Source organism: Saccostrea echinata, unplaced genomic scaffold (genome assembly GCF_033153115.1).
Source record: "Saccostrea echinata isolate AGI-Se365-2 ecotype Australia unplaced genomic scaffold, CSIRO_AGI_Sech_v1 ptg000029l, whole genome shotgun sequence".
Taxonomy (NCBI): domain Eukaryota; kingdom Metazoa; phylum Mollusca; class Bivalvia; order Ostreida; family Ostreidae; genus Saccostrea; species Saccostrea echinata.
In genome coordinates, this window is record NW_026889778.1 from 10,635,272 (window position 1) to 10,647,657 (window position 12,386).

At 34.9% G+C, this 12,386-nt stretch overlaps 2 protein-coding genes across 3 annotated transcripts in view; both read right to left on the reverse strand.

Moving 5' to 3' along the window:
* LOC133195594 (uncharacterized) overlaps positions 1 to 12,386 on the reverse strand; it is a 74,316-nt gene that overhangs the window by 15,473 nt on the left and 46,457 nt on the right. The window contains exon 3 of one of the 2 annotated variants that reach the window (XM_061331478.1): positions 9,534 to 9,718. In XM_061331478.1, coding sequence (XP_061187462.1) covers positions 9,534 to 9,718 — 185 coding nt within the window. Of the gene's footprint in view, positions 1 to 9,533; positions 9,719 to 12,386 lie in introns of those variants that run through there. The other variant, XM_061331480.1, reaches the window with a different exon arrangement.
* Positions 15 to 8,649, reverse strand: LOC133194221 (uncharacterized). The gene is made up of 10 exons (XM_061330224.1): positions 8,405 to 8,649; positions 7,357 to 7,601; positions 6,658 to 6,838; positions 5,640 to 5,725; positions 5,401 to 5,538; positions 4,735 to 5,131; positions 4,317 to 4,572; positions 3,369 to 3,508; positions 3,069 to 3,253; positions 15 to 864 (listed from the first exon to the last, which is right to left on the reverse strand). The coding sequence occupies exons 1-10, from the start codon at positions 8,647 to 8,649 to the stop codon at positions 65 to 67; spliced, it is 2,673 nt and encodes an 890-aa protein (XP_061186208.1). The 3' UTR covers positions 15 to 64.

Genomic DNA, 12,386 nt, shown 5'->3' on the forward strand with positions numbered 1-12,386 from the left:
AATAAATTATTAATCAAATTGAATTGCTTTTCTTTAAATCAAGACATTGCACATTATAATATATTTAACTTTCATTTAACGACAGAAAAAAAGAGCTCACAGCCTCAATAATTTTGTTCGACTTTGTCACCCTCACAGAACTGTTGCTACACACTTCAGTAAACAATGCATGGATACCAATCTGATCTCTAGAGTAAGCTAGTTTCAAACTATCAAAATCTAATCCACTTCCAGCTATTCTTTTAGCCATACACACACTCAACACCTTTTTCTGAACAAGAATTTGTAAGGAAGGAAAATTTTTGTCAACTTCCTTTTGGTAAGATAGTACATTCATAGCATAATCAAATGAAAATGTTGCACACTTATGCTTATCATCTGATAAATTCACTAATTCTAGCAACTTTTGCAACACTAAAATATCTTCAAGGGCATTATGTGCTTCATATGAACATGCAAGAAGACTTTCTGCAAGATTTTGCTGGCTATAAGAGCTCAGGTTTGGATGGGATATTCGAAATAAAAGCTTTGTATCCATAAATCCCTTCACTTTTCTTGAAAATCTTGATAACATAGAACATGATTCAAGAGCTCTAAAAAGCACTGGACAATCAAACACTTTAATGTTGTGACCAACTAAAATGATATTGTTATACTTTTCGAGAAATTTCAAGAAAGAATCCAATGCAGCCATCAGAGAAATGCCAGTCACTTCTTCGTTGTTATGGTAGAGTTTTCCATTCCTAACAGAGAGTCCTGTTATCTCAGAAGCTGTTGGCGTTATGGACTTCTTAGGAATAATGTATGTAGAAAATCTATCCTCATTCTGTACAGCTGCCAACTGAACAATATGAGAAGTGCGAGCTAAAAGAAAAATATCACTATTTATGTCTAATGAACAAATAAAAAACATTCTCACAAGGCCAACTGACATTAATAATTGCTAGTGGAGTATATGGATTTATACAGAAATAAATTCCACCACATGGCATGCCTATAAACATTAAATAGAGACTTAAAAACATCATGAGTAGTTGCTGAGAAAACAGAGACAAAAATTTATTGAAAGGTGCACACACAGAAACTGACAGAAACTTTACAGGGGTAAAACTGTATACATCATTTTCTTCCGAGCAGGGATATAATTATGGTTCTTTTGAATAAACTGAATTTGAGAAAATATCTATATAAACTTCTTGCACAAAAAACATAGGTAATCAAAGATTACGAAGCTCACCTCGACGAATGTTATCTACATGTAAGGCAAATTTCACATCATATTTTTTTTCTAGTTAGGGTACATCCCAAGATCAATATCCATGCAAGTTTGATTTAATTATAGACCTGCTCAAAAAACTTTTGACCTGTTTAGTAATCAAGAAAATTTTGGTCAGTTCCAACATCCAAAGCAAGTCTGGAAGTTTTCATCCTTAGATGCACCATCTATGCAAGTCTAATCATAACCACATGATAACAGGCCATAATATTATATAGCTACTCCAAAAAAATTACCCTGGTCATTCATCTGGAAAATGTACGTCAGATTCAGAATCCAAGACAAGTCTGGAAGTGTCCATCCCTAGATACATCATCCATGCTAATTTGGTTAAAATATGGCTAAAATTCACTCATGTGGAAAATCTAGGTCAGATCCAGCATTCAAAGCAGGTTGGTTAGTGTACATCCCTAGATGCATCATCCATGAAAGTTTGGTCCAGGTAGGGCTTATAGTTACTTGGGAACGAGACTACTCCTAAATCTAAACCTGGTCACTCATCTGGAAAATCTAGGTCAGACCCAGCATCCGAAGCAAGTGTGGTAGTGTCCATCCCTAGATGCATCATCCATGCAAGTTTGGTCCAGGTAGGCTTATAGTTACTTGGGAATGGACCTGCTCCTAAAACTTTAACCTGGTCACTCATCCAGAAAATCTAGGTCAGATCCAGCATCCGAAGGAAGTGTGGCCATGTCCATCCCTAGATGCATCATCCATGCAAGTTTTGTCAAGGTAGGGCTTATAGTTACTTGGGAATGGACCTGCTCCTAAAAATTTAATCTGGTCACTCATCCAGAAAATCTAGGTCAGATCCAGCATCCGTAGCAAGTGTGGTAGTGTCCATCCCTAGATGCATCATCCATGCAAGTTTGGACAAGGTAGGGCTTATAGTTACTTGGGAATGGGACCTGCTCCTAAAACTTTAACCTGGTCACTCATCCAGAAAATCTAGGTCAGATCCAGCATCCGAAGCAAGTGTGGTAGTGTCCATCCCTAGATGCATCATCCATGCAAGTTTGGTCCAGGTAGGGCTTATAGTTACTTGGGAATGGGACCTGCTCCTAAAACTTTAACCTGGTCACTCATCTGGAAAATCTAGGTCAGATCCAGCATCCGAAGCAAGTGTGGTAGTGTCCATCCCTAGATGCATCATCCATGCAAGTTTGGACAAGGTAGGGCTTATAGTTACTTGGGAATGGGACCTGCTCCTAAAACTTTAACCTGGTCACTCATCCAGAAAATCTAGGTCAGATCCAGCATCCGAAGCAAGTGTGGTAGTGTCCATCCCTAGATGCATCATCCATGCAAGTTTGATCCAGGTAGGGCTTATAGTTACTTGGGAATGGGACCTGCTCCTAAAACTTTAACCTGGTCACTCATCCGGAAATCTAGGTCAGATCCAGCATCCGAAGCAAGTGTGGTAGTGTCCATCCCTAGATGCATCATCCATGCAAGTTTGATCCAGGTAGGGCTTATAGTTACTTGGGAATGGACCTGCTCCTAAAACTTTAACCTGGTCACTCATCTGAAAAATCTAGGTCAGATCCAGCATCCGAAGCAAGTTTGGTAGTGTCCATCCCTAGATGCATCATCCATGCAAGTTTGGTCCAGGTAGGGCTTATAGTTACTTGGGAATGGGACTTGCTCCTAAAACTTTAACCTGGGACGCCGACGCTAACGCCGACGCCGACGCCGACACCGACGCCGACGCCGGGGGTATAGCATAAGCTCATCTCGACTTCGTCGAGGTGAGCTAAAAATTGAAACATTTAAATTGTGTTAAATGCATTACCTAATCCTGTTGTTTCTAAATCAAATAAGATAAGTGTGTGATTTTCAACATCAACTGTTTCCATCTGTGGTCTTGGGCGTGGGACTGGAATTTCTGTAATGATGTTAGCTTGTTGAGGAGCTAACCCTATTCCAGATTCATATGTGGATCCTTCATGAATTTCTTTACTAGTTGTACACAAGGATCTTTAAGAATGAGGAAAAAAATGCTTAGTCTATAAATATAAATTCATGTATTTCAAAAATCAAACTGATAACTAATATATGTTTGCATCATTCAAGAGAGCTTATTTTACATTACCTCCTAGCCTTCAGCTCACGTCTTCTTCTCTTCGCCTCCTTAGTTTTGGCGATCGCCTTTCTCTTCCTGGACTGGGATTCCCTGAGATAGCACAACTTCCTAGTAAACCTTCCAGGAGATAACCCGATCTTTTTGTTTACCTGTTAGGACAAAAATAACATTAAACATTAGGAGGGAGGTAGTGCTACAGCTTAGTGCAAAAGCTATATGGTTTGCTTGTAATGTTAATTTAATTACAAATATTGCTCATACACATATTTATTATATAGTCTATTTATAGTCCCTATATAATCTATACAAACACAAACAGTTCAAAACACTACATATTCACTGGTTTTGAAGCTGTATTCACCGAAGGGTCGGTGCGCGTTCAGCGGCATTGCGACATCACAATCAACACCTCAAACAACGTTCTAAACAATTGGTTGCAACGGCCGGAGCCAGCTGTGTATCTGAGCAGGAAAAACATTAGCCAAGCCTATTGCAGGGTTATTTTCTTAACATTTCGATGTCTTAAAAACAGCAAAAAGCTATAACTTGTGATCTGGACATTTTTATTTTAATTTTTCCACGACAAAAGTTCGTAAATGAAAGTTGTATCATCATGCAGCCTTCAATGTCTTATTTATTCAAATCCGGACTATATAATAAAACAATTATGGACTCTTTCGGTGGTGAATATGGTTTGTTATTCACCAGAATAATATCAATATTGACCGAGGCAAAGCCGAGGTCAATATTGATATTTTTCTGGTGAATAACAAACCATATTCACCACCGAAAGAGTCCATAATTGTATAATATCTTATGATCAATTTTTTTCTATTTTTTAAGCATCTTTGTCAAAGTTTTACAGCTTGAGATTATTTTCCATTTAATATTTATATAACATTTTGGTACATAAATTTTCATAAAATAATATTTTTTCATAAATTTATATATACTCACAGCAACAAGATAAGATGCTCCAGAGTTTTTTTCTGCTACAGATGCTGCTACTCTGTAGCTTAAGCTAGCTGAGCCGCTAAAGTAGTGGTTTTTCGGAGCTTTCAGTGACACAGTCCTATTGAAGGACTCATTTGGTTGGGTGCTTCCCAGACTGGAGATCTTACAGCTGTTCTGCTTCCATTGGTTGCATATTGAATGTAGTGAATCTTGAAGGTCCGAGTCTTTTAAGGGCTTTCCATAAGGCAAGGAAGAGTACCTTCAATTTATTTTGAACATATACTGAATCAATTAAATCAGGGTTAGGAAATGGACGAGATGAAGCTTGCACATAATAAATGTATATGCAGATACATTATTTCAAATTGATACTGAATTACATACTAATTATGTCCATACATAGTCATATGTATAATAGTACCTTTGCTTCGGATTGTTAACATGCTGACACCAGGAATCGCTGCATGACTCATGGTTTCCAAAAGGGTGATTACAGAGGGCATCAAGTGCCTTTTCTATTCCTCTTGGGTTTCCCTGGTTTTGTGCTAGTAGATAATTGAAGCACTTTTGAAGGTAGTGGATTACCTTTGTAGTTAAGGACTTGTGTTTTTTCTGCAAAGCATATAGACTTGAGGAAAAATTTTTTCTAATGTGGTTCTTGTCGCATTTTTTTTTAATGTTTGGGTTTACACTTTGTTTCAAGCGAGAAATGGTGGTGGTGTCATCATCAGCTATAACAGTGGACACCTTTATTCCTTTGTCCTGTTTTTTCTCTACCATGCTGATAACCATACTTGGCTCCATAGATTTAGAACTTCCTAAAAAAAAAAATCAAAAAACAAATTTAAAAACTAAGTTAATGAAATTTTAAGTAAGATTAATATTACATTTGAAAATTAAATTCAAAGATATGTACAGGTGCATTTCTCAGTTTCAAAAATTGCTATTTTAGCAGGTTAGTAAAAGTTCATTCAGTTTATTTAAAAAAAAAATAAACAATTACATACATATAAAACCAAAAGGTAACAATTAAATCCTATTCTTAATCTCAAATATAAACACTCATTTCAATTGAAGTATCTAATACCTTGCCAATTTTGTCTACAGTCATGTTCCTTTGCTTCTTTCCCATTCCTCTTAGCACTCTCACATATCCTGCATATCTTGCTACGAACTTCATATCCTATTACTTTCCCGGTGTGTTCTCCAATCATTGAGCAATGTCCTTCAATTAAAATGAAAAGGAATTTAAGGTAAAATTATTACTTGGACCTCTCATATCATGTAAATTGCAGACATTATGATTACAGACTAACAGCTAGTTACCAGAAAAGCTATCAAATGAGTGACCACTCCCCCTCTTCTGCCATCCAGCATCTACGCTTACCGTTAATTCTTCAGCTCCTTCAGTTCTGAAAAAAAAAATGCTTTTTTTTTGGTTTTTGTTTTATTTTTTGAATTTTTCTTTATTGTTATTATTATTACTCCTACTATGATTATTAATTATTTTGAAATACTGATTACAACAAGAGGTCCATGGGCCACATCACTCACCTGAGCACTGTAGCTAGGAAAAAAGCAAAAATCAGTTCTGTATTGAAAAGCTTAAATGCATTAGTGGTCTCGACCTACCCCTAAAAAGGGGAGAGGGTAGGATTTAACAAACTTAAATTTATACTAAGTAAGGATGCTTACATATTTCTTTGACTAACTGTGGCTTTTTTCCTGTAAGTTTAAACTTTCATTGTGGCCCCACTCTTCCCATGGTAGTCATGATTTAAGCAATCTTGAATCTACATTACCTGAGAATACTTCCACATAAATATGACCAATCATGTCTTTGCTGTTCTTGAGAAGATTTTTCCTATATGTTCCTATGTAAAACTTTAATCGTCCATTGTGGCCCAACCCTGTCCCCAAGGGTCATGATTTGAACAAACTTGAATCTACACTACCTGAGGATGATTCCACATGATTTTCATCTTTCCAGGCCCAGTGGTTCTTGAGAAGAAGATTTTTAAAAGATGCCATTAATTTTTCACTTATTCGTAATTATCTCCCCTTGGAAGAGGGCGTGGCCCTTTATTTGAATAAACTTGAATCCCCTTCACCCAAGGATACTTTGTGGCAAGTTTGGTTGAAATTGGTCCAAAATCTGAAAAGTTTACAGACAGATGGACAGACGGACAGACAGATGGATGCCAGACGAAATGTGATCAGAAAAGCTTACTTGAGCCTTTGGCTCCGGTGAGCTAAAAAACCCAAAAATTAGCTTTGTGAGGAAATATTGTGGCATATTAGATCTACCATCACTTTTTATGGGTGTAAACATGTATATACTTACTCAACTGTTGCTAGGATTTCATCTTGTAAGACCTGTTGGATGGTGTCCTCAGCAACTTTTTCAATGGCCAGCCCTGTCTCTGTTTGTCTATTCTGGATGGTCTTCGTACTTATAGCAGGGATATTTATAGATGTTAAAAGGTCATTTACTTGAGCTGGGCCAATGCCAGCATGAATCATTCCTATTAAATTGTAAAAAAAAAAATGTTACATGATGATGAAAATTAGGGCTGGGACGATATATCGAGATATCGATAATATCGATTCTTTGTGAAGACGATACGCATATCGATACATATGTAGAAATATCGAAATATCGCAAAAAAAATTCTGACTGCTGTTTTTCTCTGTTTATTTAACATTTGGCCAGGGGTTTAATATATAAAATAAATAAGCAAAATATAAATATAGATATGAAATAAATAATAATTAACACCACTTGAGTAAAATATTTTTGTTTTACAACATATAAAAAACTATTTTGAATAAATAATTTTTTTTGCAAAGAAATATTTTGTTTATTTCAATGCCAAAAAAGATTTTATAACCAATTACACATATCGTGATACATATCGTATCGTGGCTCAAATATCGTGATACATATCGATATAGAAAAAGTTGTATCGTCCCAGCCCTAATGAAAATCAATTAACACACAATTTGAATACATACTTTTTAAATTGTATGCATTTATTTATACCTGTAGCTAACTTAGTATTAGCATCCCATATGCGACCATGGCGTTTTCCTGTTGGAATCACATTGACATGTCCACACCATAAATTTCGACACCGAACCTGAAGAAAGCTACCTAAGCCACAATCGCGTATTCCTTGGGTGTGAGACAACTGAAGTGGCAATCCACACTGTTTACAGCCAGACAATCCATCAGCCAGAACCCCAAGCTCCACCACCCTCCTTCCTTCCCTCCATGAAGAATCATATCTAATATAAACATTTAGATAACTTTAATATTATATTTTTTTTAATCTGTTTTTGTTTAGGTAGACATGGAGTTCTGTTTATCATTTTGATGGCTGTGCAATTTATTATCCTCATCTAAAAATTATCATATGATAAAGTAGAAATATGTGAATAACATTAATTTGCGCATTGTAACTAAAACTACAATAATTTTTAAAATAATAAATGAATTACAAAGTTCAATATTAAAATTACCCTCATGATTTCATTTCACTAGTTCAGTACTATAATTAATATTATTAAGAATTTGCACACAAAATTTACAATCAATTAAATCATTTAAATTCAATAAAAATTTAGGACTTTGAAAAATTGGTGAATTTTTTTAAAAAAAATCATACATGTGTATTGTTTGAATGCATGTTTTCAGCTGCAGATCCAGTGTTTACATATTGTACTTAATTTTTTAGTACACACTGACACATTAGGCCTATTTCTAGTCAGAGTAAGACAATGTAAGACACCAGCTATTACCATCACACTGTCAGAAACTCTCTCTCTCTCTCTCTCTCTCTCTCTCTCTATTATTTCTCTGAGGAAAAAATGTAAGATATTTTTATTTCAACATAATTTTGTTTTTGACTGTATTATTTTTTTTATTAGGCAGGAGTGCGTGAAATTAAAATTGAGAATGTTTAGCTCGTTTACAGCATGCATGCATTCACCCAACAGATAGATCGTGAAATTGAACAAAAATATATGTGATAATCATATGAACGCAGATACATTAGATCACATGCATGGTCAATATTCATGTTGCTTACCCAGAACTCTCTGAATGAACAATCACATCGCATCCAGCTGTGTGGGGAACTTCACGATCGTTGTACGTGTGGGGTACTTGATCGGAATTAGTTTCCTTGTTGTCCGTGTGGGGAAGATGATGATGATCGGCCTGTGAATAACTGTGGTCGTCCCGGACGCACTTCCACCGAGATTTTAAGATCTCTGAGTTTTTTGTGTATTTGTTATTCTGTTTTGAAAACCCCTGTCGTTTCCACCGCGTCATTCTTTCTAACAGACGACTGTTTACATTCGCCGCGAAATTTACGGCATGTCGCAAATAACAAATTGCATATACCGGATTGTTAAAAAAATTTATATTATTCTTTACTGTTACGTTTAATTTAATATCAACACTTTATTTTCTTAATGTTTTCTATATTTAATATATCATGACGTCACCGATTTTACAACATCATATTCTACGGCGACCCGTTTGTGTTAACTGTAACGTTGAGTAAACGTAATCCTTAAATGGTCATTGGCACAACTTAAGTGACGTAAAGTCATCGCTTTTAAAATTACGGTTTGTTGTCAGTTTGCCTATAACGTCTTTCTCTTGTAAATTTCCAAATACAGATGCCAGACTCTGTCGTGTATCTTGTTTAAAGTTTAGTAGGATATGCCGCATCAACGTATGAATATACATGTAAGTGAATACTACAGCATCCTTAACTATAAAATGTCGATGATATATCCAAATGTCGAACTAAAAGAGGACGTTAATATAAGAGTACAAAATCAGGTCTGCTGATAAAGGGGCACAATAAGTGTTTGTGAAAATTCCACCAGATAGTTGGAAGAACTAGTCTCTAAAAATTACATAGATATTGTCAATCAGAAACTCAAGCATCTTTTTAAAATAAATACTTCATTTGGAATCAGAATAGTTTTTTTTTGAAAAAAATGTAGATGACCAATCACAAGATATGAAAATCAAAGAGTTCCATTTTTATTGAAGAAGCAGTTACCTGTAATGTCAAAAACTTGATCCTTAATTTATCATGAAAATTGGTTGTTCAAAGTGTTAGATTGAAAAGTCATTTATAGAATAAAATCATTTTTTGCTTCTTTTTGTTGACAACATCAGAATTCCCCAGCAATACTTACACGATGAGGTGATTGATTTGAATGACGTCATCTTTAAGTAACTGTGACAGTGCCGCAGCTAGCTCTTTAAGGAGATGTCCCACCATATCTCCCTCCAGACTCCTGACCTGAATAGCATTAGGGTCATCTTCATTAAATGGATCCCTCCACAGTACAAGCTCTGTATTTTTAAAAGAGATGTTGTCCTGCAATAGCACACAGAAAAGCATAGAAAATAAGCTATTAAGCTAGGAAATTCGAAACAAAGTTGATGCTATAGACGTTGCGCACGGTGTTGGTACTATAAAATCTGACTCTTTAGATGTCATAAAGAAACTGGCGTTTTCAAGATGATAAAGATACTAGAAATTAAAAATGAAATTAATTATTTTATCCAAGGTAATAAATTATTCTAAAAATTCTCTTTTTAATAATATAAAAATATCTTAGCTATGATATGGCTTTATTCATTATTGGTTATTACGGCGAAATTCCCGTGTCCAACGTTACATAAATTATTGTTCGCGCAACTACAAGATATAAAAAGATCCACTTCCAATCCTCTAAATTAAATAAAATTTAGGAAATACAATAATATGTATGCATTCTTTGTGATATTGTTGAATTTTTAGCATCATTTTCTCAATTTCACGAGTTTGGGCTGTATCTACAGTGCGTAAGTAATATGTCCAACAGGAAAAAATCGTTTCCTAAAGTTGACATTAGCCCGCATGGCGATGTGTACTAGACATAAATGCCACACAAAGATAAATTTTGATGAATAATCTTTAAGTACATATGTTTCTAAAATTAGTTATGTTGATAATTGCTATATAACTGCTGATACGTTAATATTAGTAAGGCTTTGTTAAGTGTAGCCATTTTGTTATGCACGTACGAGTCGCTGTACTATTACTTAATATGTCTCAGTTACATATCAAATATACATAAATTAATGTCATATATATACCAATCATTACTGTATCTTGAAAGAACATTTCATACTGTATTAGATAATAACATAATTTTTACGGTTATCATCTACATGAAATAAACGCAAGCATTAATATAGATGTAGCCATTTTGTCACAGGTACGAAAAACGTCATTTTACACACTACATATATACGAATGACGTCGGGAGCGTCAAATTGTATCGCCGTGCTTTTTTTTCCCAATTTTCTGCAGGTCCGGAGTACCAAGTAGGGTAAAAAGTCCTTCTCCAATTATTTTAGAACAATCTTTTGTTTTAAATATTCTGAAAATTTTCATTCAAAGGCCGATACCCCCTTTTTATTTTGCTGCAGCAATATCTAAACATATCACGTTATTGTTCTCTCTCTCTCTCTTTGCTAAAATGAGAATGAGAGCCCCCCCCCCCTCCACGAAAAAGTAAAAGGGTTTCTGAATTTTATTTTTTCTGGCTAGTTTTTTTTTTCTTCAATTTAGTAGGGTTCTTAATAGCGAAACATCCCCATCCCTTCTTTTTTGCATGTCAGTACCCCCCCCCCCCCCATTTATAAAGAGCTTAACTACTTGGGGTGAAGAAAAAAAAAACAAGAAAAGTTTAATTCAGTATAAGGCCATTTAATTTTTTTTCCCGTTTAGCTATCTCCTATAATTCTAGAACCTATCTACCGATTCAAAAAACATATCAATACAAAAGCCCAAAATTAAAACAAGAACTTTATACCGGTCTTTCCCCTCTTTTTCGGAAAACTGGCTCTTGAGTATAATTTCCCCTTCATCAGAAATCTCACACCACATTCAATTTTCCGGGAAAATCCCTACTCTTTGTAACAGTTATAAAGTGCGATTCCCTCAAGAGCCAATTTACCCCTTCTGCTATAAAATATCATGCCAGTACTTATATATGAGGGGGAGGGGGCGACATATGGTTACAAATGTACTTTCTGTAATTTTTTCACAGGTGCTCTCGCAGTAGACAATTTTAATGAAACTTCACAAAAATTGTAATAAAAAAAAGTCTAGTTGTGTCAACATTTAATTTTTTTAAAAAAAGAGGAATTTTATTTTTAATGGATTTTTTTTTCTCCAGTTATATTTCATAAAACTACATGTGCATAATATTGATTAAGTGTCTCGCCAAGTTTCTGGGGTTTAAAATAGCTATCCAGTATTACACCTCTGTGGTCGAGGGGTCATACCTATCCTACGGCTTGCAAGAGCAGTGCTTCTTGTATTGTATTTTTTTAACTACTAAAACTTCATACTAAAGGATGTTTTCGTTATAACAAAAGATTTGACCTATAGGAGAGAACAATTTCCTGAAAAAGTCACATTTAAAAATCAATGTTCTTTAGTTGTTTTCTATCGTATATTTGTCTAAATTTTTCAAATTTGCATTTTGAACCTTTTTTTTTTTTTTTTTTTTTTTTTGCAACTTTGAAATTAACCTACAAAGTTGGTCAAGACAGTATATTATCCGTTAAAGCACTAAATTTTGCGTAAATTTTGGAATAGAAGTCCTTCAGGGCAGGCCTACCCCTAATTTAAATTATGAAATTTTGATAGATTTTGATCTGAAGAATGATTTAAAACAAGGTTTTTTAGGGACACCCCTGCCCTAGGGTCGAAATTCGTAAAAAACTACAAAAAGCGCGAAAACCTATTTCTATCATACTGGATTATATTTATGTCAGACGTATGTTCTCATAGTTAGTATAGCTCAGAGAGACAGACCGTAGACTTTCACCATGGACAATTTTAGCGTCCTGGTTCGAATCCACCTGTTGGCACACTTTTATTTTTTCAAATTTTTCACCTGTATAAACACGAATTTAATTTTTCATACAGGCTTTTTCATTTTACTTCTATTTTCTTCCTTAAATGTATATGTTTGCTGTTGATATAA

What these genes read in the sequence shown, in the direction of transcription:
- LOC133194221 (XM_061330224.1), bottom strand. Translation starts at nt 8,649, where the DNA reads ATGACGCGGTGGAAACGACAGGGGTTTTCAAAACAGAATAACAAATAC. An exon ending in GTTCATTCAGAGAGTTCTGG is followed by an intron (nt 7,602 to 8,404) that starts GTAAGCAACATG and finishes TGTTTATATTAG; the next exon opens with ATATGATTCTTCATGGAGGG. An exon ending in TTTAGAAACAACAGGATTAG is followed by an intron (nt 865 to 3,068) that starts GTAATGCATTTA and finishes TTTTTCTTTTAG; the next exon opens with CTCGCACTTCTCATATTGTT.